Source organism: Centroberyx gerrardi, chromosome 2, assembly GCF_048128805.1.
Source record: "Centroberyx gerrardi isolate f3 chromosome 2, fCenGer3.hap1.cur.20231027, whole genome shotgun sequence".
Taxonomy (NCBI): domain Eukaryota; kingdom Metazoa; phylum Chordata; class Actinopteri; order Beryciformes; family Berycidae; genus Centroberyx; species Centroberyx gerrardi.
In genome coordinates, this window is record NC_135998.1 from 36,051,800 (window position 1) to 36,076,374 (window position 24,575).

At 40.7% G+C, this 24,575-nt stretch overlaps 1 protein-coding gene across 1 annotated transcript; it reads left to right on the forward strand.

Moving 5' to 3' along the window:
- The first annotated feature begins 11,397 nt into the window (after positions 1–11,397).
- dnajc25 (DnaJ (Hsp40) homolog, subfamily C, member 25) lies at positions 11,398–22,651 on the forward strand. Its single transcript, XM_071925592.1, has 5 exons — positions 11,398–11,733; positions 16,211–16,363; positions 20,282–20,652; positions 21,601–21,700; positions 22,528–22,651. Exons 1-5 carry the CDS (start codon positions 11,398–11,400, stop codon positions 22,648–22,650), a joined length of 1,083 nt encoding a protein of 360 aa, XP_071781693.1. The 3' UTR covers position 22,651.
- Positions 22,652–24,575: the final 1,924 nt, after the last annotated feature.

A 24,575-nucleotide genomic window follows, 5' to 3' on the forward strand; every position in this document is an offset into this window, starting at 1 on the left:
ACTTGCTTGCAGAGAAACTTCTTTCACATTTTAAGTTACATAAAGAAGTGTATGTATCTTAAAAACAGTGGTAGCCACGGTAACAGTGTTCTAGCAGAATATACTGTGAAAGTATGACTTGTAGTTGAAATAGGGTTTCAGTGCAGTAGACCTTTAGAAATATGAGTAGTGGTAGACATAGCACTTTAGCGGAGTATACCATTGAAAGTATAAATATGTTGAAGTAGTATTTTTTTGAATATGCCTTTAAAAGTATGAGTAGAAGTAGTGTTTAAGTGGAATGTGCTTTTAAATGTTTACAAAGCAGTACTAGGAGCAGCAGTGTTTTAGTGGAATAAACCTTTAAAAGTATGTGTTGTAGAAACAGTGTTAGAATACAGAGAAAGAGTATGTGTATGTAAGTGCATTAAGCAGCATGTATTTCATCCTCCTACTTTTATTGAAATATAAAGTAACCGAGTGGAAAGATGATCAGATAACATACCAATATAATTTTGATAAACATGAACAAACAGCCTATATAAGATAACATCAGGATCAAAGTGCAATCTGAAGTCTGTGGCAGAGAATCAGGAAGCAGTTTTATGATGCGTCTGTCAAATGGTGAACTTTAACCTCACTAAAAGCATTACAACTTGCTTGCAGAGAAACTTCTTTCACATTTTAAGTTAGACCAAGGTATTGTTGGTTGGATAATGGACTTTTTAACAGACCGGTCCCAACAGGTGAGAGTAAATGGGGTCTTCTCAAAACAGCTAGTCTCATCAACTGGATCCCCCCAGGGCTGTGTCCTTTCTCCCCTCCTATATATTTTATACACAAACGATTGTCGCAGTCAACATAAAGACAGATTCATTGTCAAATTTGCTGATGACTCTGTTTGTCATCTGATTGTCAGTCTGCTTCAGGAGGCTGAGTCTGGGCATGGTCCTGTGGTTGAGGACTTTGTACGGTGGTGTGACTCATCTTTCCTCCAACTGAATGTCAATAAAACTAAAGACATGGTGATTGACTTCAGGAAGTCGCCACCTGAACTTTCACAGACTGTGATCAACAACCAGGACATCGACATTGACACTGATGTTATCTGTAGGAAGGTTCAGCAACGTTTGTTCTTTCTGCCCAAAACAATGACTTTGTTTTATAGAAGTTTTATTGAATCAGTGTTGTTTGTATTGTAGCGTGGTTTGAAAATTTGACTGTGCAAAACAAAAATAGATTGAGCAGGATGGTCAGTACAGCCAGCAAAATTATTGGAGTTCAGCAAATTCAGCTCATGGATATGTATAAAAAAATCTGTTACCAGGAAAGTCCTCATGCAGACGATTTAGAACTAAAACTAAAACTAAACAGGACTAAGTCTTCTTTTATTGCAACTGCTATAAACTTTCTAAATTCACAGAGATAGTGACTCTTAGTAGTGTTATTTTCGTCTATGTTGTTTTTATGGTCTTTGTAGTCTATGCTGTGTTTTCTGTGTTTGTGATTTGTGTTTTTTATACTTGGCTGCACAAAAAAATTCCTATCAGGGACAATAAAGTTATTGATTGATTGATTTGAAGAGTCATTTGCGATAAATGCGACCTGATCTGAGATCCGATCTGACTGTTCTGATTGCAGGTGTAGCCACGGCCAAAGACAGGTGTAGTGAGAAGGGACCACATGAAGAAATGAAGGTGAATTACAGTTAAAATGAAGTTTAACTAAACAAGTTTCATTTGATGAATAAAATGCTTGTAGTGACAGATGGGTTTTCAGTACAGTAGTGTAGGTTATCAATAACATTTCCTCATTACAGTCCTCTTACTTTGTGTCTGAGGGTGCAGGTTCATTACTGAAGTCTGGAGGAAAATCTTGGGTTAAAATAATAATAATGTTGTAATAACACTCACCCTGCCTCAGCCTGCCTCTTCTCCTCTTTCTGCTCTGCTCTGTCGTCTCAAAATGAGTCTGAGCTAGCTGACTTCACACTTTCAGTTTTACTGTTCCCTCCCTGTTCTCATGTACCTGGATCACCTGGATCAAATGCCTTCAGATTAGGCTGAAGTCACGTGTGTGTGTGTGTGTGTGTGTGTGTGTGTGTGTGTGTGTGTGTGTGTACAGATCAGCTTTTTATTGAGATTTGTTTATGAGAAACAGATTGAAAAGCTCTGATTGAAAAGAAGTTTATGTATCTTAAAAACAGTGGTAGCCACGGTAACAGTGTTCTAGCAGAATATACTGTAAAAGTATGACTTGTAGTTGAAATAGGGTTTCAGTGCAGTAGACCTTTAGAAATATGAGTAGTGGTAGACATAGCACTTTAGCGGAGTATACCATTGAAAGTATAAATATGTTGAAGTAATATTTTAGCGGAATATGCCTTTAAAAGTATGAGTAGTAGTAGAAGTAGTGTTTAAGTGGAATGTGCTTTTAAATGTTTACAAAGCAGTACTAGGAGCAGCAGTGTTTTAGTGGAATAAACCTTTAAAAGTATGTGTTGTAGAAACAGTGTTAGAATACAGAGAAAGAGTATGTGTATGTAAGTGCATTAAGCAGCATGTATTTCATCCTCCTACTTTTATTGAAATATAAAGTAACCGAGTGGAAAGATGATCAGATAACATACCAATATAATTTTGATAAACATGAACAAACAGCCTATATAAGATAACATCAGGATCAAAGTGCAATCTGAAGTCTGTGGCAGAGAATCAGGAAGCAGTTTTATGATGCGTCTGTCAAATGGTGAACTTTAACCTCACTAAAAGCATTACAACTAATTTACATGTTCAGGACGTTAAACAGTGAGTCTCACCCTGGGGTGCAGTTCCCCAGGTGGCAAGGTTGGCTATTCAAGGTATCCAACCAAAGGTAACCAAAGGTATATGTATATGGGTGGTTGACGTGACATGGCCTTTTTGTGGTTCCGAGCGTCAAACACAAATAAACAAAAATTCATGGACATGGAAGGGTTACAGGGTGAGTTGTCTCATCATTTTTTCAATAAATCAAATCTTTTTGGCACTCCCACTTCAGTACCCTTTCCCATTAATTTAGTGTGACGCTTTTTACATAAAAATGCCAAAGATAAATGACTTTTTTGTCATTATTACTTTTAAATCTACATTACCATGTTGCAGTGGGTATGCTGTTAGCATGCTAGCATATAACCACAAGGCCCAATGTTGTGCTAAGTGCATGAAACCTCATATGGTGTGACACTACATCATATTGTGTGACAGGTTTTGCTTGTCACTTCATATGATCCATTTGTCACACCATATGATATGAACTGTATTTTCCTACACTCAGAATCATTATTAATTTGAGCTAACAATTTATTCTTGTATTTTATAACTAATAGCTAAGTTTAATGTATGTTTTGTCCTTTTTAACACTTTTTTTCTGTCTATCATCACATGAAAAAAAAATGTATACCTACTCCACTCAGGGGAATCCATACTTACCTACTTCAGCTTCAGCTTACAAACTTCAGCTGACGTGACAAGAAAGATATCATTAACTTGTGATATTCAGTTGTTGTTTAACTCATTTACTAGAATGAACTTATGCCCTGTATTAAATGAATGTTTTAAATGAATGTATTAAAGGTATAATATGTAACATTTCCGCATTAAAATATCTAAAAACGACTAGACCTATGTTATATATTTTTTTGAGTTGTGTACATTATCCCAAATGTTTCCAACAATGTTCAAACCCAGAGAAATCCGTAATTTCATTCAAGGTAACGGTGCGTTTCATTTGGTCGCCTGTCAGTGGCGTCATATCCCCTTTACCCCCTAACTTCCGGGGAAACACGGGAAACACCAGGGGCACGTTCAATCTGAAAACGGTGTGTTTTGCTACGGTTTCCTGGTTGAACGTCATGTTTCCTCGAAACGGTGTGAAACGGGCTTTGAGGTACGTTGTCTCTCGTTTGGTGGGTGTGTCAGAGGTGTTACCCAATCAGCAGCGACGTGTGTAATAACCCCACCGTATTAAAAAGGCAGTGCGCACAGACATACAACATACAACAGTGATCAGCAATAATGATGGGCCTAATACTCGTAATAAAATAATTAGCTCATATAGATCGTAACGTTGGAACGATCGAATGTTGGATCACTATAATTAGGAACCACAGTTTCCACAAACCCTTCACTCCACTGGGCTCAGCCAATCATAATCAAGGACCGGAACTATCCGTTTTATAACACGTATTTAAACCGATTTCATCAGGCTCCGAAAATTCTTCGAAAAGAACGCAAAGAATGGCCTTCTCAGCTACCATAGTTGCAACGCTTGCGTAACACAGCAGGGTGTTCAACGCACCACCGTTTCCGTTTAAATAAACGTTTTGCTACGTTTTGTCGGGGCTGAACGCGCTCTAGCTGATACGTCGGAGAGTGAGGAAGGAAGTCGGCCAGCTAGCTAGCTAGCCACTCTGTTGTTTTTTTCATTCTATTGTTTTTATTGCTCACTCGTGATGGATCACGATTATTCATTCCCGTTTGCTGCGCGTTCTGTCGCTGAAGCTGTCCCCGTAAAAAAAACTCCCATGATCCCACGCTACTTCACGACGTCATCAAACTACGTCTTTTGTTATTGTTTTGATTGAGAGACCGCTAGCGGCAGAAATTACATATGTTTAAATGAATGTTTTAAATGAATGTATTAAATTAATGTTTTAAATGAATGTTTATGAAAGCAGAAATAACCTCACTGTTCAGCAACCTTGTTGATATGACTGATTTACTTACCAGTAGTTATGAGTAATCAATACTTAACTGACATATGAGTGATCAATACTTACCAGTAGTTAATATTCAGCAGACTTAACTGTAAACAATACTTACCAGACAATACTATACAAGTGATACTATTCTTTATTAGTGTATTCCTCACTAGAAATATGGTTAGTCCTGTGTCCGATACCCAAGTGCTATACAATGTTTAGTGGCACAATGTTCCACACTTTTGTGTATTTTTCTTAAACTGTTTTTGTTTGCATATAATTAAAATTATAATAAAATAATTATAATGTATTATAATGCATATAATACACGTTTTTGCAGTGACAAATTGTGGTGAGGTGTGGTTCATCCTATGGTGTGACACTATATCATTTGGTGTGACATTCAGAATTGTGACAATAAAAAGGCTTTGTTAGTGATAAATCATAAAAATCACAATGGAACACATGGAAGATAGTATCAGCAAGAGTCACAAGTATTTTGTTAGATTTATAACAGGGTTTGTCAGAATTAATCTGAAATATATTGAAAGATTGAGGACAGATGTCTTACTTTGCGCGATGATTAAGAAAAATAATACAAAATGTAATGAATTTGCACAAGGAAATGCTGGATCTCAAGATAGTAATGATAAAGAATTATTATAAAGTGAGTTACTTAAGAAAAGTATACCCCATTTTCATTTTATATACATAATAACTTTCATGTCACATCATATGACAATTTTAGGCACAAATACAACAAATTGGTGAATAAATTCAGATTCCAGTACAAAATCTGAAAGACCACATATATTTTTGGAAATCTAAGAGTCAGTACAACACAACTCAATAATTTTCATGCCTAAAATTTGAAGTTTAAAAAAAAAACTTTTTTTCAGGCTTATATGTCCCACCCATGTGTATGTATTTATGTTAGTGTCTGCAGTGCTGTGTTTATACTTTGGTTTTAGTTGCTGCAAACAAATTGCCCCTTGAGGAAATGAACGACTGAACTGAACTGAACTTTCATTAGTGACGTTCAGTCAGAGATAGGCTGGTTTTCTGACAGCTTTGTTTCTATATTTTGGTTTTTAAATTTGTCAGAAATTCAGTTCCAGGAACCGAAAAGGTCATATTTGGCTTTCTGAAACCTGCAGATATCCACACAAACTCCACTGGTGAGCACAAGGATGTTTTCAACAAGGCAGATAGAAACCCTTCCCAAAATATCACGGTTTAAAGCGGGTCACTGTACTGTACTGTCCCAAACATGCTAGTGACCAGGGAAACGGCTCGGGGTCCGTATAGACGGGGCGATACCAAGGGCGGATATTTCATTTCACTGTTGGGGGGGACAATAAACAGAAAAATTTCTCAAGAGCAATTCCTGAAGGGGACACCAAAGGTGCCGCCAAAAGTACTGTTGTATTAAATGTATATAGAGGTCCATTATGAAACATTTCCATAAGCACTTCATTCCTTTCTTATGAAGATTTTATCAAATTGCCTTTGATATTACTGGGGTCTTTCTACTTGGCGTTTCGGTGCACTGAAAAATGATCGGATGTCTGTTTTTCTTTTCTCTGCCATTTTAACTGACCTGGCTGGCTGACAAATAGACACACACACACACACACACACACACACACACACACACACACACACACACAGCATGCAGGTTATTTACAGTAGTAGGTGAGATGCAACACCCATTAACTGAACTAAAGCTAATATATGCCTAATTAGATTTAGTTTTCCCGAAAAAGCAGATCTCTAATGTTTTGCTGTCAGTGTGTAAAAGTCCAGAACGCTATGAAGCCTGCCAGAAACTTTCTTATATTTAACATAATGTTTGTTGTAATTATGTCTTTTTTATTAATTAAGTCTTCATTTATTTCCAAAATTATGAACAAAATAACATAGTGGCAGCCATTTTACATGCAGTAAGAAAAAAATAATATACTTAGAACCTAATTACATAGGGTAAGTTAATCTTAAATATTATATTATAGAAATATTACTGTTACCATCTACAAAAGATAAAGTATTTTGGTATGAAATCCCGCATTTTAATTTAACCAACTATCCTGTATCATAAATACATGTCTGGCATTTGTAACAAACCAAACCGCTTGAAAATCGGTCGAAAATTCAGTGAGTTATGATGATTTTAATTGTGGACAGACCTCCTGCCTCCATACACACACATGCATTAGGAGACGCGGCTCCGTACCAACACGCTGACGCACGAGATCCAACCGCGAGGTAACGGAACAAAATGTAGTCTGATTACAACTGTGAATGTGTTTTATTCTATTGAGTGGTAGAAGTAAAGAAAAATGTCTGACACATCCTTTGTTTTAAGTTAACCTCAGCTACTTACTGGAGGTCAGCCACCACTGACACACTTCCAGAGATCCTCCACACACACTCGTACCGAGGGCTGATGTGTGTGTGTGGGGGTTCGGGGAGGCAGGTAGGCAGTGGACCAAACCACTGTGAGGCGTATGAGGGGGGGACTCAATCTTTCGAAACTTAAAAACGCATTGTTTTGCGTCTATAATTAGCACAAGTGCTTTCAATGCATATTATTATATTATTTAAAATTATATAGTTATGTTTACAATGATATATTGAGGGGGACAACTCTCTGTTAGTCCCAGGAAGGGGGGGTCCGGACCCCCCTGTCCCCCCCGTGATTTCCGCCCCTGGGCGATACGGACCCCTGGCATCGTGTCCCACGCTGCCTCATCACCAACAGGAGGATCCCAACAGCACAGACGGGGGGGGGGGAGCTGTCTCTACTCCCCCCTGAAGCAGATGACACCGCAGAGTCCGCGATGGTGGTGGGTTGGACTCATGTTTGGGATTTCTGCCACGTCCCCATCGCCCTGGCTGGGCCCCCATGTACTGCCCTTGTGGACACAGCAACACTGATGTCGGGACACAACTGGAGTGGACTACAGCGTCACTGTAGTTCTTATGTTCACTTTACTGAATCTTCTCAAAACATGTAACAGTGACATAACCTTAGGCTTGTCGCCATATTTCTCTCTGGAACACACTTCAGTCTAACATTCTCTTCCTGTATATTCACGAACGGCCTGCCAAACATGTAGGCATTCTGACGTTAACTGACCAATACTGCCGCCTAGTGGCAAATATCAGGTAGGTTTCTTAAACAGTACATGAATCAAATAGATCAATAACAAATGCTACATAAATCTATGTCCATGTAAAAATGTTCAAAAGGTCAGGATTTAGGCCTCATGCTCCACTCTTAACTTTGTTGTTACCTTGTCCTCCCTGATTACAGCCTGGTGAGGCAAGTAGTATTTCACACTGTCCTCGGTTTCTGCTGACTGGTCGCTTTCTAGGATGTTTTCACATATTCCCTGTTGCAGGTAGTCCTCAAAGACGTCATTGTATCTTTTGAACATCTGTCCTCAATTTCCTCTTAAGCCCTTCGAACCTTTTTTGAGCTACTCTGAAATTGTCTGGGAGTTCTGGTGCGTCCTGTCGCCACGGTAACTCCACTTCATATCGTCCTTCGCTGTATGTGACTGACTTATCAAAGTCCTGCTTAGCCTCCTTGTCTTCCGAGCTTTTCATCACTCTTGCTGGTAATGCCTAGTGACTCTATTTCCCAAAACGCACCTAACTGTTTTGACACCTCTGTGTTTTCTTCTATGCCAATGTTCAGGCATGTGGCATTCAAGCTGGACATGGCGACTGGCCCTTGCACTGCCCAACCAAATGTAGTTTCCATGGCGACCAAGGCTCCTGTCAGCCTCTCTATCCTGCCAGACACTATTTGCCAATAATAGTCTGCTCCTGTTAACACCGATAGTTCTGGGTCCTCGTTGTCGCCTCCTGGGACATCTGCTAGTGGCAGCCCCTTTTCCTTTAGCTGCTGTTGGATGTGTTCCCCTGGGACCTTCATCATGGCAGTACATACTTGTGGGGTTTCAATAGCTTCAATCTCAATTCTTTGTTCTTTATTCCAGATGTTCTCCAGGATTACTTTAACAATGTTGCGTTCTGTTAATACTGGGTTTGTGGAACCAAAGGTATGGAGGTTCAAAGTCTCTAGCCTGAGTATTGGCAATCCCAGAGCTTTCACCAGGTTCTCATGAACAAAACTCCACTGACTTCCACCGTCCATCAAACAGCGCACCATCTTCCTCCCCATAAGTCCTTTAGATATTAAATTGATACTGGACTCTTAATTTGTTCTGACTTGACTTGCTGTTCTACATTTAAACTTGAGACTGACATTAATGACTTGGACTTGACTTGGACTTGACTTGGTAATCTATATTTAGACGTGGGACTTGACTTGAGCCTCAAGACTTGAGACTGACTTGGGACTCAAGCAAAGTAGACTTGGTCACATCTCTGCTAAATTATGATCCATTGCTGTATTAAATAAAACTGGTCTTGTTGCTGCTCATGTTGTTTTATGTTTTTGTGCACAGCAGACATATTTGCCAGCAGACATATTTCTCTGTATATTTCTCTCGTGCTCTTCTCACTATTTCTTTATTATTAGTAATATTAATGTCTCTAAAATTCTCCACATTCTCTCTTCACTTTGGACTCTTCTCTTCTTCCACGTTTTTCACTCCAACTTCAAAATGCTCTGATACTTCAGAAGATGAGCTGGTGTGTCCAACTTTTTGTTAATTTATACTTTCTGATATATTTAAATGTGCATGTTTTTTTTTTACTACCCCACAGCACAAAATGACCATACTGACTGAATTTCCTACTTTAATTTTCTCTAATTTTTATTTTCCAGGATTTGAAGAAACCAGCAGGGGGCGACAGGAAGTCTCTCCCTCTCCATGGCACGTCATCATTTCTCCCCAGACACAAAGACCGTGTATTCGAGGAAGAAGGATCACTCAGTAGTTAAAAACTGGCCCACTGTTACCATAGCGACTGATCTGGTATAAACCTGAACCAGTCTATGACCTGAACCCCAAAAATATACTCATCACTAAAACCAGTGGGAGACAGAGAGGAGGGAGAGAAAGCAGTGAGGTCTCACTCTGCTTTTATTTCCATTGAAAAAACCTCGAGTCCAGAAAAAGGGAGATTTCAAAATCAAAGCTGTAGAGACTTTTTTTCTTATAAAAAGTTATTTAATTTAATAAACATAAATCAGTTGACCGACATTGTGCCAGGAAGGAAGGTGAATTCATTCTTCCTCCATGACTGACACTTGCAGCTGTAGTTCTTTTTCTTCAAACTCTCTTTTTCTTTTTTGTGGTATTTTCTATTCATTTATTTTTCTTCAAACTAATATCAGAACCACAGATGCTGCATCTTTTGGTTTAACATATTTTGTTGACCGTTCAGAAACAGCAGAGACAGTCAGAAACCAAACCCTTCATTTTATCCCTGAACTGTCCTTAATTTCTCCATTACACAAACATTAAAAAATAACAGCTTTACAAAATTAAGGTATCATGGATTTATAAGGGATTTAGTCATGGGTTGGTTCACAGAGACAATAGCCTAATTAAGGGATTTTTCATGTCTTTTGTGCAGGTTTACAGGTTATTAATGAGTTATTAAGGGAAAGTTCCTGTCTCCCTGAATTTTACATTAAATTAGAAAGTAAGGAGTCAAACATTAAGGGGAGTTTGAGGTGGCTTTGATGGTGTCTCCTCCATTAATATCTCCCTTAATTTTAAGAGGATTTTGCATGAATTAAGGGGTGAATTACTGCAATGTAGGCTAAATGTCAGGTTATGTTAAGGGATTACTGGTTCGTGGAGATGGGGCCAAGAGTCTTCGTGTTTATTTCTAACAAATGCAGTAAATGAGGAAAGTTTGAAATTGGATCAAAATATGGGAGAAACCTGTGAGAAATGAGAGCAGAGAACATGAAGTGAGTCTGAAGTGTCGGTGCTGCTGATGGGAAAGTTAACGAGTGAACATCTTCAGTTGAAAACATCAGTTTCTTTGAACCGGTTTCCACACAAACCCAAAGACTGCTCACTGCTGACGCTGCTCATGGCTTTACATGTTTACTTTTTACTTTGTTTTATTGTTAGTTTAGCCACAAATCACTCAACAGCCAAGATGATGAAAGTACTATTAAAAACAAGATGAACAATAATAATAAACCGTAGTATCTTTATTCATCCATAAATGTTAGTAATCCTATACTGCCTACGACATGTGTTGTTGTCAGCAAAACAATTCCAATTTTATCGTAATTTAAGGATTTCTACTGTTTTTATTTATTCTGTGCATAGTTGTGTGCTTATATTGTGTTTTCTGTAGGTTCTGTACTGTAGTTGCTGCAACAACCTCATGTCCACGACTATTTGGATCCACCAAAGGAATCGCGATGCTCCCTTTCTTCCCCTTCAGGGCTTCCGTATGATTCATCCTGTCTTCTTCTTCTTTGCTTTTACCGGCGGTTCACATCCTTGTTCGCTGTATTACCGCCGTCTGCTGGCTGAATAACTGCCCAATCAGATCATTACTAGTCACTAAACCGTTTCTACACCTACTCATCGCTCGAAACACACGATCTTCGATGTCGCGTCATCCCTCCGTCCCGGATATAACCGGCCAGCTCAAATCGAAGCTCAGGCGCGTGCCGATGAGGCAAACAGCGCGCGACTCCGGTGCCCGGTCGGTCGGTCGCATAGCGAGAGATGGCTGCGCCCGCGGAGCATGGGCGCCGTGTGTGTCGGCGCGCGGCGGCGGCGGCGTCGTCGTGGCGGTTTGTCGTGTTGCTTTTCTCCCTGTCGTCCCTGCCGGCGGCCAGCGCGCTGATCGAGGGCCTGTACTGCGGGACCGAGGTCTGCTACGACGTGCTCGGCGTCGACCGGCAGGCCTCCAAGGCGGAGATCGCCCGGGCGTACCGGCAGCTGGCCCGCCGGTATCACCCGGACCGGTTCCGCGTAGGAGACCCGGATCTGCCCGGGGAGACCCAGGAGTCCGCCGAGAAGAAGTTCCTGCAGGTCGCCACCGCGTACGAGACGTTAAAGGTCGGTGGAAACCGGAGAGTTAACGGGAACAGTCAGTTGATCCTGTAGTGTTTTATACAGAGAGAGAGATAGTTTAACTCTGTGATGTTCCTGTGGTACTGCTTATAGAAATTTACTGTGTCTTTACCTTCATGTGTGTCTTTACCTTGCTGTGTGTCTTTACCTTGCTGTGTGTCTTTACCTTGCTGTGTGTCTTTACCTTGCTGTGTGTCTTTACCATATTGTCTTTACCTTGCTGTGTGTCTTTACCTTGCTGTGTGTCTTTACCTTGCTGTGTGTCTTTACCATATTGTGTCTTTACCTTGCTGTGTGTCTTTACCATATTGTCTTTACCTTGCTGTGTGTCTTTACCTTATTGTGTGTCTTTACCTTGCTGTGTGTCTTTACCTTATTGTGTGTCTTTACCTTGCTGTGTGTCTTTACCTTATTGTGTGTCTTTACCTTGCTGTGTGTCTTTACCTTGCTGTGTGTCTTTACCTTGCTGTGTGTCTTTACCATATTGTCTTTACCTTGCTGTGTGTCTTTACCTTCATGTGTGTCTTTACCATATTGGCTTTACCTTGCTGTGTGTCTTTACCTTATTGTCTTTACCTTGCTGTGTGTCTTTACCTTATTGTCTTTACCTTGCTGTGTGTCTTTACCTTATTGTGTCTTTACCTTGCTGTGTGTCTTTACCTTGCTGTGTGTCTTTACCTTATTGGCTTTACCTTGCTGTGTGTCTTTACCTTGCTGTGTGTCTTTACCTTGCTGTGTGTCTTTACCTTATTGTGTGTCTTTACCTTGCTGTGCGTCTTTACCTTGCTGTGTGTCTTTACCTGGCTGTGTGTCTTTACCTGGCTGTGTGTCTTTACCTTGCTGTGTGTCTTTACCTGGCTGTGTGTCTTTACCTGGCTGTGTGTCTTTACCTTGCTGTGTGTCTTTACCTTATTGTGTATATTTACCTTGCTGTGTCTTTACTTTGCTGTGTGTCTTTACCTCCTGTAGTTTCTCTATAATATTCTTCTAATCTTCCTATAGTGAGTTATGGTTTCTTATGGTTTCACTGTTATATCCCTATAGGAGTCTGCTATGGTTTCACTGTAACTTTATTGCAGAGACTTGCTGTGGGACTTCCTCCTCTTCCTACAGGATTCCTTATAGTCACTTCCTGGGTCTCTTACCTCCTGTGGAACCACTGTCATATTGTTCACAGGGACTCATGATGCCGTATGGTGTCTCTGTTACATTCCTATAGGACCTTAGACTGTGACTTTTTCATCTCCTGTGTTATCACTAAAATATTCCTATAATATTACTATGGGGACCTGTAGAGTCTTTATTAATTCTCTATAGGAGTCTACTGTAGTTCCACTGTAATTTAGTTACATGGACGTATTGTGTGTCTTTCATTTCCTCCTAAGGTACCACAGTAATTTTCCTATAGTATTCCTTACAGTAACTTACTGTGTGACTTGTTTTACCTCCTGTGGTCCCACTGTAATGTTCCTATAATATCACTATAGGGAAAAATAAGATGCAACAGCAGTAGGGCTGGGTTATAATTCAATATTCCGGTTTCTGGTCTTTCAGTGACTCGTATGGTGGTGATTTGGTGATTTGGGGAAATCATGACAATCCTGCTGTCTGAACTGATGACAACAAGCACATTTTATTTAAAAGCTATTTTAATGAATATTTTAAAGTTTTTCGATTAACAGAAACATATTTGATAATTTTGGTAATTCATTTTAATCGATTTAGTCATTTAACAAATAAAAACACCAAAGATTTGCTGGTTACAGCTTCATGAATGCTAAGATTTGCTTCTTTTCTCCATTTCATATCATAAAATGAATTGGGGGGTTTTTGGGCTCTGGGAACTTGTGATGGGTATTTGTCATTATTTTTAACATTTTATAGATTAAATGGTTAAATCAATTAATCCAAAAGCAATCACTAGATTAATTGATAATGAATATAATTGTTAGTTGCTGCCCGAGTCTGTAAATGATAATAGATGTATCTGGAAAACAGGAAAATGTTTAGTAACATATTGACTTCTTTTTCATGAGGATTGTTTAGTTTTGTCTGCTGATACTTGAGATGTTTGATCCAAAGTCTGTACTTGCACATTGAAAATAATGTTAATGATGTAATACAAATATGAATAGATACATAACAGTAATGGAAGAAGTCATGGGAGTAGTTTAGTGTGGAAGGTATGGAGATTAAAGTTAGACGAACTCCTGCTGACGTCAAGTTTGTTTTGCTGATGTGTCACTTTCTTCCAGTCCTGAAGCGGGACGTTTGGCTGTTTAAACATCTGCTGAAGCAAACTTCTGTTGACGGGAAGACACTCGTCCGCTCACCAAGTCGTTTCAGCAGTTTGCTGCAGAAAGTGATTTTACGCAGTTGTGGTATTTGGTGTTTTACTGCTGGAACATGGTGCTTAACTTTTGGTTTGCTCTGAATATCCAGGAGTCTAGAGGAAGACAAACAAGACTGACATTTTCAAATAATGTTACTTACAATGATTCATACCTCATTTTGTCAGTTTTTAAATAACATTAGCTTGTTATCATCAGTTTAGACCGCAGAATTGTGTGTCATGATATCAAAAATCACCAAATGATTCACTGAAAGGCGATAAATTGAACGATAATATTGATTTATCGCCCAGCTCTAGTCTATATGCTGAAACGTCCAGAGCTGTGTGCTGTAGGGAAAGACCAATATGGGTTTTGAAGGCAGATATTGATTATATTTATGGGTTGAAGCTGCCAATAGCGAATATTTTGTCACTATCTTTAAAGTCTAAGACTATTTTCATGCCAAAAAATGATGCAAAAAAAAAAGTATTGCATTTTTTCCTCCATAATGTTTCTTCTTGTCGGGGTGGAAAAGCCTCTGAAACATTCAGACCATCAGACGCTAAAAATCTCCACTGAAACCAAAACACTAACAGTCTAAAGTTTGCACACAAACATTTTTCTTTATTTTTTACTATTTTCCACATTTTACAATAACAGTAACGACTCAAAACTATGAAATAACACAAATGGAAATAGGCAGCGACCAAAAAAGTGTTAAACAAATCAAAACTATCTTATATTTTAGATTCTTTGCCTTGATGGAAAGACAAAGGCTTTGGAAAGAAATTCATACATAGGATCAACTTCGCTATTTATATTTGTCTAAGAAACTCATTTCAAGCATTTAAGCAGAAGCCTTTAGATCAAAATGTCTTTAAGAGAATGAAACACAGAACATTCAGTCAGGACGTCCAGACTGGTGACTGTAGAGTAAATCAGTCTTAACAATATAACTGTGAGAAAGAAGTGGTGATGCTCTGGAGAGAGAGGTGATAAACCCTGACGACCTTCCCTGTAGATCTGACTCATCACTGACACAGTAGCGGAGAAAGCGCCACGTTGAGCAGATTATTTGTACATGAAAATGATTTTAAAAACTGAAAACGGAGAACAAATAGTTGAGATCCAAAAAGCCCAGAAGGCTTAACAGAAACATCCGACTGGAGGAGGAAGAGGGGGAAACAAACAGTGAGACGGTGAACAGAGAGGCGGGTTTAATAAGCAGTCATGGAAATCCATAAAGTATAATAGTATCAATACAACCAGGATACCATGTGATCAATAAAAGTTCAGTGACAACAAAGTCTGACTGTGCAGAATTCTGTACAAATCTTTCCAGCGATGCCATTGGCTGCTAGAATGTAAACAACAATTTAAAAATGTCATTACAAAGTGACAATAATATAATTTGGATGGAGAGCTTGTGAAACTGTGATGGTCAAGAGTCTCATTAGTGATTACTACAGCAGAATAACATGGAGCTGATATCACCATTCATGTTCCTGACAGCAGAATAACATGGAGCTGATATCACCATTCATGTTCCTGACAGCAGAATAACATGGAGCTGATATCACCATTCATGTTCCTGACAGCAGAATAACATGGAGCTGATATCACCATTCATGTTCCTGACAGCAGAATAACATGGAGCTGATATCACCATTCATGTTCCTGACACAACAGACGGACTGACATGTTTTGTATTGAGATGTATTGAATTTCCCGTCACTATTTCCCACCTATATTCCACTTAACATGCCAGCAGCGCATGTTTATATACCCCCCCCAATTCTTTATATTCTATTTTATTGTATCTATTTACCGTTTTTAGTGCCTAGGTTATATTTTGTGTGCTTATGTTTTTTTTTCTTTAGTCATTTCTAAAACTTTTGCTGCTGCAGTGTCTGAACTTTCCCACGGGGATCAATGAAGTTTCATCTTATCTTGCATGTGTAACAGTGTACAGTGTTTTGGAAAATTATTATAATTATTCTTATTATTGTTGTTATTAAATAAAAAATATTTCTAATGATAAAAGGAAACCAGAATAAAGAAAAGAGATGAGGATAAAAGGGATCTAGAAAACTTTATTAAAATGCTTCCTCCTCCTCCTCCTCCTGCAGGATGAAGACTCTCGTAAAGACTACGACTACATGCTGGACCATCCGGAGGAATATTACCGCCATTACTACGCCTACTACCGCCGCCGCCTCGCCCCCAAGGTGGACGTGAGGATCGTCATCCTGGTCACCATCTGCGCCATCTCCATCTTCCAGGTAGGAGCGTCTGGTTCTCCTCCCGCCGCCGCCGCCGCCACCGCCGAACACATCGCATTTACCGTTACGCTTACTGTTACTATGAGAACAGGCTTTATTTTGAGGCGGCATGTTTCTAGATTGATGAGATCTGCAACCAGACCCACCCGAGCCAAAACCACGTCTGAGCCCCTGAAACCAGCACCGTTCCATCCTGATGATTAAACACTAAGCATCACTCTGCTGTCCCAGCTAACGAGGCTCGTTAAGATCAAAGGCAAAAGGTTCTGGGGAGAGAGAGATGAAACCAGTCCAGACAGATAAAACCAGTCCAGACAGATAAAACCAGTCCAGACATCAGTTAAGGCTTCAACATGAAAGGTTCAGGGATTTTATACAAGCAAACAATGACAGTTTAAAAAAAAACAAAACTGTAAGAAAGAACCTTGATATATATGAAAGGACGAAGAAAAATGCAGCTACACGTTGAATAAAATTATATCAAGAGGGGAAGAGAAGGGAAAAGATGGTAAATACAATATATTTATATGTGTGTATTTGTCTACTTGCCTGCTTTGTCTGTCTGTGCATTCATTGGGTTTTGGATAAAACCATCCATCCACCAGCTGGTGTTTATATAATTCATTCATGTATTAATTCTCTCAGGCTTTGATTACGAAGCCTGAACCTGCATTGGGTCGACATGAACAAGACGTCACCTCTTCATGTCCGACTGCCTCCTTTTCCCTTTCTCCTCTCTTGATAAAACGTCTCTTGATTATTGTGACTTTGATGAGTGCAAACTGTACGAAACATTATGCTTGGCAGGAACTTTTTAGCAGCCAGCTGGATGTTTAGAATAGAACAGGACTCTGAAGTGTCTGCTTCAGTTTAGTAACTTACCTTCTGCAGCAGAAGTGTGCCGACATCTGACCAGTGGCAGGAGGCCAGTTTCCACTCTGACGTATCAGTAACTGCCAAAATGAAAAACACAAGAGTAAGTGTGATACAAAGTGCTTTAAGCCGGTGTGATGTAGCATTTTTTATTGTCATTGCAACATGAACTTGCACAATGTACACACTGCAGACGGCTGAGATAAGAGCGTTTTGGAGATCATCACTCTCCGGTCTCTGCTAACCAGGCCAGGAAGGAGAGAGAGAACCAACAACCTGAACACAAACCAAATGAGCGGCGTGCGAATGATGAAGATGAAGATGAAAATGTGAATGAGACAAAAGAAGTACTACTTGAGTTGTGTGGCGATATTTTGGATACAGAGGAGATGACTGTTCTCAAACAGACAGGAGGGAACACAACAACCGGACCACCGGCTCAGATAAAAACACCAACAGCTTTATGAAGAATATACAGTCAAGCTGTAACAAATAACACACACATCAGACTCAAACAGCCATCTGCTGCCCAGAGGTTTGTCAGTGTGACTCCCCATGACAAGTCTTCCCTGCACCATAAAGAACAAATAATTTCACATTCTAGATATTGGGGAATTGTGTTTTTTTCCCCTAGATACGCAGCCCTTTACTTCTGCAGCTGTGGACATGCGCTTGGCTTCTATTTTTGTCAGACTACGCAGCGGTCTGTTGTGTATTTGAGCCATATAAATGTAAATAAATGCCAAGATTCAGCTTAGTATCGCTGTTGATCGCCATGTCAGTAAACAAATGATCAATGTCACTTAAATAAATGGTGAGATGAGGTCGTCTATGGAGCCTGAGAAGCTTCTGTTTTTGCTGCAGTACGCCTACACTCTCGAAAAAAAAGTCTCTTCGATGGTACATTAATGTTCCTCACTGTACAACCTGAGTTTGTGGAAAAATAAGCAAAACTAGGTAAGTGTGTTCACTTACACATAGATCAAATGTAGATGGGCTCAACACAACCAGCAGCAACAAGAACGGAGCTGCTGCAGCAGTTTAACGTGCTGCAACAAGTTCGGAGACGCAAATGTTACGCATGCGGTGTGGTTTATAGGCATAAGAGTATCCGACTGGAATTTTCCTTGAATTTTCCTCAACTTGCTGATGTTTCATGAGGAACCGGACCAGCGTGATGTTGGGATGGAGATCTGAGGGGAAAAGAATCATCAACTAGGAGCAGCTGTGGACGGGAGTTCGTCGATTGAGACGTTCCTACCGTAAATCCTCTAATAGCGGCCTGTAGTCAATTAAAAGCCGGGTCTCCGATAATGGCCGGGGCCGTGGTCGACACGAACAAATAAAGACCGGCCTCAAATACAGACCGGGGGAAAAAACAAAGGAAACAAGACTAGGTCAAAACCTAGTATATGGCTGGACCGTGTCCGTCTCCTCCCTCCACCGCGCTCCTGGTGCCATGTATGGCACACAACAAAATATCGGCGCCCAGGTTCAGTTAGCTTCAGTTAGCTTCAGTTAGTTTCAGCTTACATGTAAACAAGGTGGATACCGGTAAACTCCCGGTGCCTGTTTGTAACTGTAGTTTGTAGTAACGTACAAGTGCCACAAGACGGCTCGGCCGGCGGAAGTCTCCGGAGCGTGCCGTCGTCGTTTACCGTAATTATCGTAATGCATCGCAGTAACAAAAAAAACGTCTACCTAACGAACCCCAACAGAAGCAGATCAGAAAACAAGGAGGCTTCGTACTAAAATATGAGCAAATATACTTATCAAACAGAGGGAATTAGAAATAAAGGCCTGTCTCTAATATAAGCCTGCTTCCAATAAAGGCCTGGTACCCTCTGCAGTCGAGGTAAATGAAGGCCCGGGCCACTATTAGAGGATTTACGGTATGTTGGTTTGAGACGCAAGAAAAAACAGACAAGCAACTCTGAATCGGTTGACTGCTGATGTCAATCTACGGCGTGATCAGGCAGGTTTAGGATGCTACAGTTGGGATATTATTATTAAACCTAAAAATGAACTTCTGCGAGTCAAGAAGAACACAGGCAGCGGGGATAAAAAAAAGTCCTGTGGTCATGTATGGCACACAACAAAATAAATGCATTGGCCCAAATGCTTCGTTCTGGCAGCTTTGTTACGGTGCGGCCGGCAGTATCCTGGTATAGTTTGGGTCCACTGGACCGCATGGAGGTCAAGGTGAAATGACAATAAATTCAAAGGCAATTCTGAGTGATTGGAGTTCATCCTGTGGTGAGGTGTTTCTATGAGAGTGGAATCTTCTAGGATGGTCGCTGAGCGTTTTGAGCGTGATGACTATTTAAAGCAAGGCAAGTTTATTTATATAGCATTTCATACACAACGGCAATTCAAAGTGCTTTACATAAATAAAATAAAAATAAAGACATAGATAAAAAAGACAGTGCAAGAAGATTAGAAAAGTGCATTAAAATCACATTTAAAAGAAAATATAAAAGATGAATAAATATTCCAGAGCAGATGAGTGTTGCCCTAAATTTCTTAAAAAGCCCTGGTGAACAGAAAGGTTTTTAAGCCCTGATTTAAAAGATTGTAAAGTGGAGGCAGACCTCAGATGTTCTGGAAGTTTGTTCCAGGCACGAGGAGCATAAAAAACGAAAAGCTGCTTCTCCATGCTCTGGGAACAGGAAGCAGACCAGCACCTGAAGACCTGAGGGGTCCGGCGGGTTCATAACACTAAAGGAGATCAGAAATGTATTTTGGGTCCTAAACCATTTAGTGCTTTATAGACATGCAACATAATTTTAAACTCAATTCTTTGGCACACAGGAAGCCAATGCAGTGATCCATAAACCGTAAACCACGGCCGTCCAGGTCACCGGATTACAACCCGAATGGGAGATTCTGGAGCCTGTTTCCCCCCCCCACCTTCATCAAAACACCAGATGATGGAGTTTCTTGTGGAAACATGGTGTCGCGTCCCTCCGTTAGGTTTCCAGACACATGTAGAGTATCATCAAACCCCCTAACTCTAACCGTCTTACTTCCTTCTGTTTCCCCCAGTTCTACAGTTGGCACAGCAGCTACAACGAGGCCATCAACTACCTGGTGACCGTCCCCAAGTACCGCATCCAGGCGACGGAGATCGCCAAGCAGCAGGGCCTCCTCAACCGGACCAAGGAGAAGGGGAAAAACCGGCGCTCCAAAGAGGAGATCCGGGAGCAGGAGGAGGAGGTGATCCGTGACATCATCAAAAACAAGATCGATATTAAAGGAGGCTACCAGAAGCCCAACCTGTCGGACATCCTGCTGTGTAAGATCGTGCTGTTCCCCTACTACCTGACCACCTACGTGGCCTGGTACTCCTCCTGGGTGTATCGCTTCACCATCTGCCGGGAGGAGTACGGAGACGAGGAGAAGCTCTACATCATCAGGTCAGTCTTCACCAGGAGGTGGACGGATGGACGGATGGATGGATGGATGGATGGATGGATGGATGGATGGAGAACTAGCAGTGGATAAAGTCTCACCACCTTGTTCACCATCATTTTCTCAAGTGTTGTAGATGGATGGGTAGCAGACAAGAACACAGTATTATTTACATCAGTGGTCGTCAACGTGGGGTCCGGGGACCACCAGGGGATCCTTGAGCGGGTTCCAGGTGGTCCCCAGAAAATTGATGAATTGTTAATTTCTTGAAAATCAAATGATGCTGAAGTTTAACACAATTGGAGCAAATGTAGCAGTTGAGTTCTGGACAAAATAAAATCTGACAATAAAAATATTCTCAGATTTGGGTCCAAGAGATAAAATCTCATCAAATAGGGGTCCGTGGCTCTAGGGCGGAACAATTTATCGAAATTTTATCGCAATCTTAATATGTCCTACTGCAATTTTCACATCACAGGAGGCACAATATTTGTTAAAGGCGAAATGTGTGTCAAAATACCATTTTAAATTAAATATCGTCGTGCTGCAGAGATGTCCTGGCCTACACATCATATTCTACAGACTTAAGAAAACATCTTTGTTTGGTACAGATCCGCGCAAAAATCACACCATAATCATTTTAATACGTTTTTCAATGAAAATGAGAATAACGATGTAAAAATTCATCATTCCCGCTAATATCGCAAATGCAATATCAGTCAAAATAATCGCGATTCGATATTTTTTCAAAATCGTTCAGCCCTACGTGGCTCTAATGTGGACTAAATGAGGGTCCTTGATATGAAAAAGGTGGAGAATCCCTGCTCTACGTCATCGGTTTCCTGCTCTCTCCTCCTTATGAACGGAGAGAGAGTTTCCCTGGCGGCGGCGGCGGCGGCGGCGGCGGCGGACATGACGTCTCTGACATCACCTTGTCTCTGTTTACTCCTCAGGCGGAACATGAAGATGTCTCAGTCTCAGTTCGACAGCCTGGAGGATAAACTCAGAGAAACCTTCCTGGAGAAACGGCTCTGGATCAGAGAAAACTACGAGGTCCGTGGACGATGTCGCTCTCTGTCTCTCTCTTTCAAACATCTTTTTACCTTCAGTCTTTCCTTTTGTCTCTTTCTTCTTGCCTTCCCTCTTTTTCCTTTCTACCCTTCCTCCTTTTGATTCATGACTTACGGGTTTTCCTTCTCTCCCTCATTCTGTCAACCATCTTCCCCTCCTTTCCTTTCTTCCTGCCTGCCTACATTTCATTCAGGTCTTATTGGTTTTCTCTTATTTTTTCTGTCTTCCCTCCTTCCTCCATCCATTCACCCGTCTTTTGACAGCTATGTTTTTTTTATGTGGAAAGGTGATTTTTTTTTCATTGTAATATTGAAAACGTAGCTGGGAAAGCTGTATGTTAGTAGGTGAACTCTGCCACAGTAACAAGAGGAAAGAGGAGGAGGCATTTTAACTTTAATCGGCTTCTGTAGATCTGCATAAACCTTTTGGGGAAATTTTAATTATATTTTTATTTGAATCTGAGAAAACCGAGGTTGTGCATATGAGCATCATAAAAGAATAATAAAAAAATAATGTTAAGACGAGTATCAGTGAGTCGGGGTCGGGGTCAGTTCCCTTTCAATTAACTGAATTCAGGAAGTGAGTTCTCTTCAAAATTCAAACACTGGGAGCTTTACCCATAAAAAGGTTCCTATATTCAATCTATATAGGAAGATCAATGAGAACAGTTGCATCCTAGATGATTATGACCATTACTTAAAATAATGTTTTTTTTAAATTCTCACCACTAAGCCTACGATACTAAGCCCAATAATTTGCTAACCGCGTTGTTTGTTTGTGAAACTTTTGTTCCCCCTGATGTTTGTCAGGTGTACAAACAGGAGCAGGAAGAGGAGATGAAGGTGAAGATGGCGACGGACCCGAGGATGAAGAGGTACCGGCGCTGGATGAAGAACGAGGGACCGGGCCGGCTCACCTTCATCGACGACTGACGCCCGCCGCACATACACACATCTGCCCCGGTGCCAAGAAACACAGACGACACGCCGTCTGTGTGCTTCATGTCAAATCCACCGTGTACAGAGAGAGGACTGACTCTGTTTATATAGCAAGAGATATTTTCCTAGAGATTTCATCGGATGTCACAAAGGGGATGAGAGGTTTAGACTGAGCAGGGGTTGGGAGGTTTCATTTTTTTAAGGCGATTTACATTTTTTGCAAAGGTCCCAATTAATTTCTAATGAAAATTGCTGATTTCCTTTTTTTTTTCTTTTTTTTTTTTTCTCCTCGCCATTTTCTCTTTTGTTTCCTCCCGGCATGCGGGACGGTAAACTCTGATGGATGAAGGAGTTTTGGTAAATCTGTTTATTTTCAGATCAGGGACATCCAGGTGCAAGGTGGCCCAAAGGTTCTCCAGAAGGTCACAGGTTCGACAGCCAAGCGTCCCGTCAAAGTGTCCCGGGGGCGAGGCACCCGCTCCGCTGCCTGCAGGTCGCTCTGGATCAGAGCGGCCGATAAATGCCTGAAATGTAAAATGTCTGAACAGTGGAATATTCTGGAAAAATAAGAAAATCGCTGGAGCTCATGCATTTATGCCTTTTTTTAGTATGAACAAACCAACAGCCAGAGTACAGATTTTTATTTAAAGATACAAAGCAGAATTTATTTGACTGTCTACATGAATTCCTGAAGAGTTGATTTGTAGATAAACTTTCTGTAGTATCTGTCGGACTCGCATTACAACTCTGTAAAGAAGAAAGCAAACTCAGCAGCTGCATTAACGTCGACGAACTGGCTGTTTGTACATAATAGACGGTATAAACGGATGCATTTCCTCCTGGGATTTTCTTAATCTGTTATAAACCTTCTGGACGTTTCTGTGGCGCTGGTCTGATCTGCGTCGCTGCAGGAGCGGGGAGAGGCAGCGGGGGGTTAACGGGGAGAAGAAAGCGAAACAGACGAACACAGTTTTGTGTAAATGAGCCAAAGTCAGAACTGCAGGAGCGTGGGAGAGAAAATGTGTCCGACAGGGAATCGGTTTCAGTTCCCGTCTTCAAACAGCCCTCAGTGGACTAATGACTAACTTAGTTTTACTTCAAATTAGTTTTTAGTTTTGACGACTCTTTTTTTTTTTTTTTTTTAAATTCTGTTTTTTAGCACCCATGTTGTTATGGTCTTTGAATTGAAACCTGGTATCGGTACCAAAGTCAAAATTTTGCCGTGACAAAATTACAATCACGATTACACCTCTTTCTTCTTTAGTTACTTTTTTTTGTTTTGTTTTTTTTAGCTCCAAAGCTGCTCCTCCCAGCTACGTTTTCCACACCGGGTTTCTCCCAGGAAGCCACAGAGATTTGATCTGGGTGACGTCAGTCTTTCCTTGGGAAGTCTGAGGATTGTCATCTTTCCCTCGAGCGTCTCTTGAACCAAAACGTGGGAACTGCAGCTCTGTTCAGGCGGGATTAGTTTTACTAGAAGAAGTGATTTTTTTCACAGGCAGTAATGCAGCTGCTTTACTCCTCGATAATTTGGGGGAATAATGTTTTGTTAGTTTTATTCTGAGCGGAGCATTAATTGAAATTACTGACGTTCAATGTAAAGAATCACATTGAATTCCCCAGGTTGTCTTGTAATGCTAATCCTGTCTGGACAGAGCTTTTTATCCCCGTCTCTTCTCTACAAAGGAAAAAGGCAGCAGCTCCAATTTTGTAATTTTTCTTATATTAAACACATGCTTTACTCTGTGGTTAGATATGTGTGTGTGTGTGACAGTGAGACTCACCAGAGAAACTGAGACAGATCACACTCATTTCACTGAGCAGCTGCTGCCGTTTTCCTTTCTGTTCGGGTCGAGTCTGCAAAATGTTGCCTGGTGTCTCACCGTCCTGAACGGGACAGATGTACAGATAAACAGATG

Excerpts from the sequence above, each read along its gene's own strand:
- dnajc25 (XM_071925592.1), top strand. The coding sequence starts at position 11,398 with ATGGCTGCGCCCGCGGAGCATGGGCGCCGTGTGTGTCGGCGCGCGGCG. Across the intron at positions 16,364-20,281 it reads GCGCCATCTCCATCTTCCAG|TTCTACAGTTGGCACAGCAG; the intron begins GTAGGAGCGTCT and ends TGTTTCCCCCAG. Across the intron at positions 21,701-22,527 it reads GGATCAGAGAAAACTACGAG|GTGTACAAACAGGAGCAGGA; the intron begins GTCCGTGGACGA and ends GATGTTTGTCAG.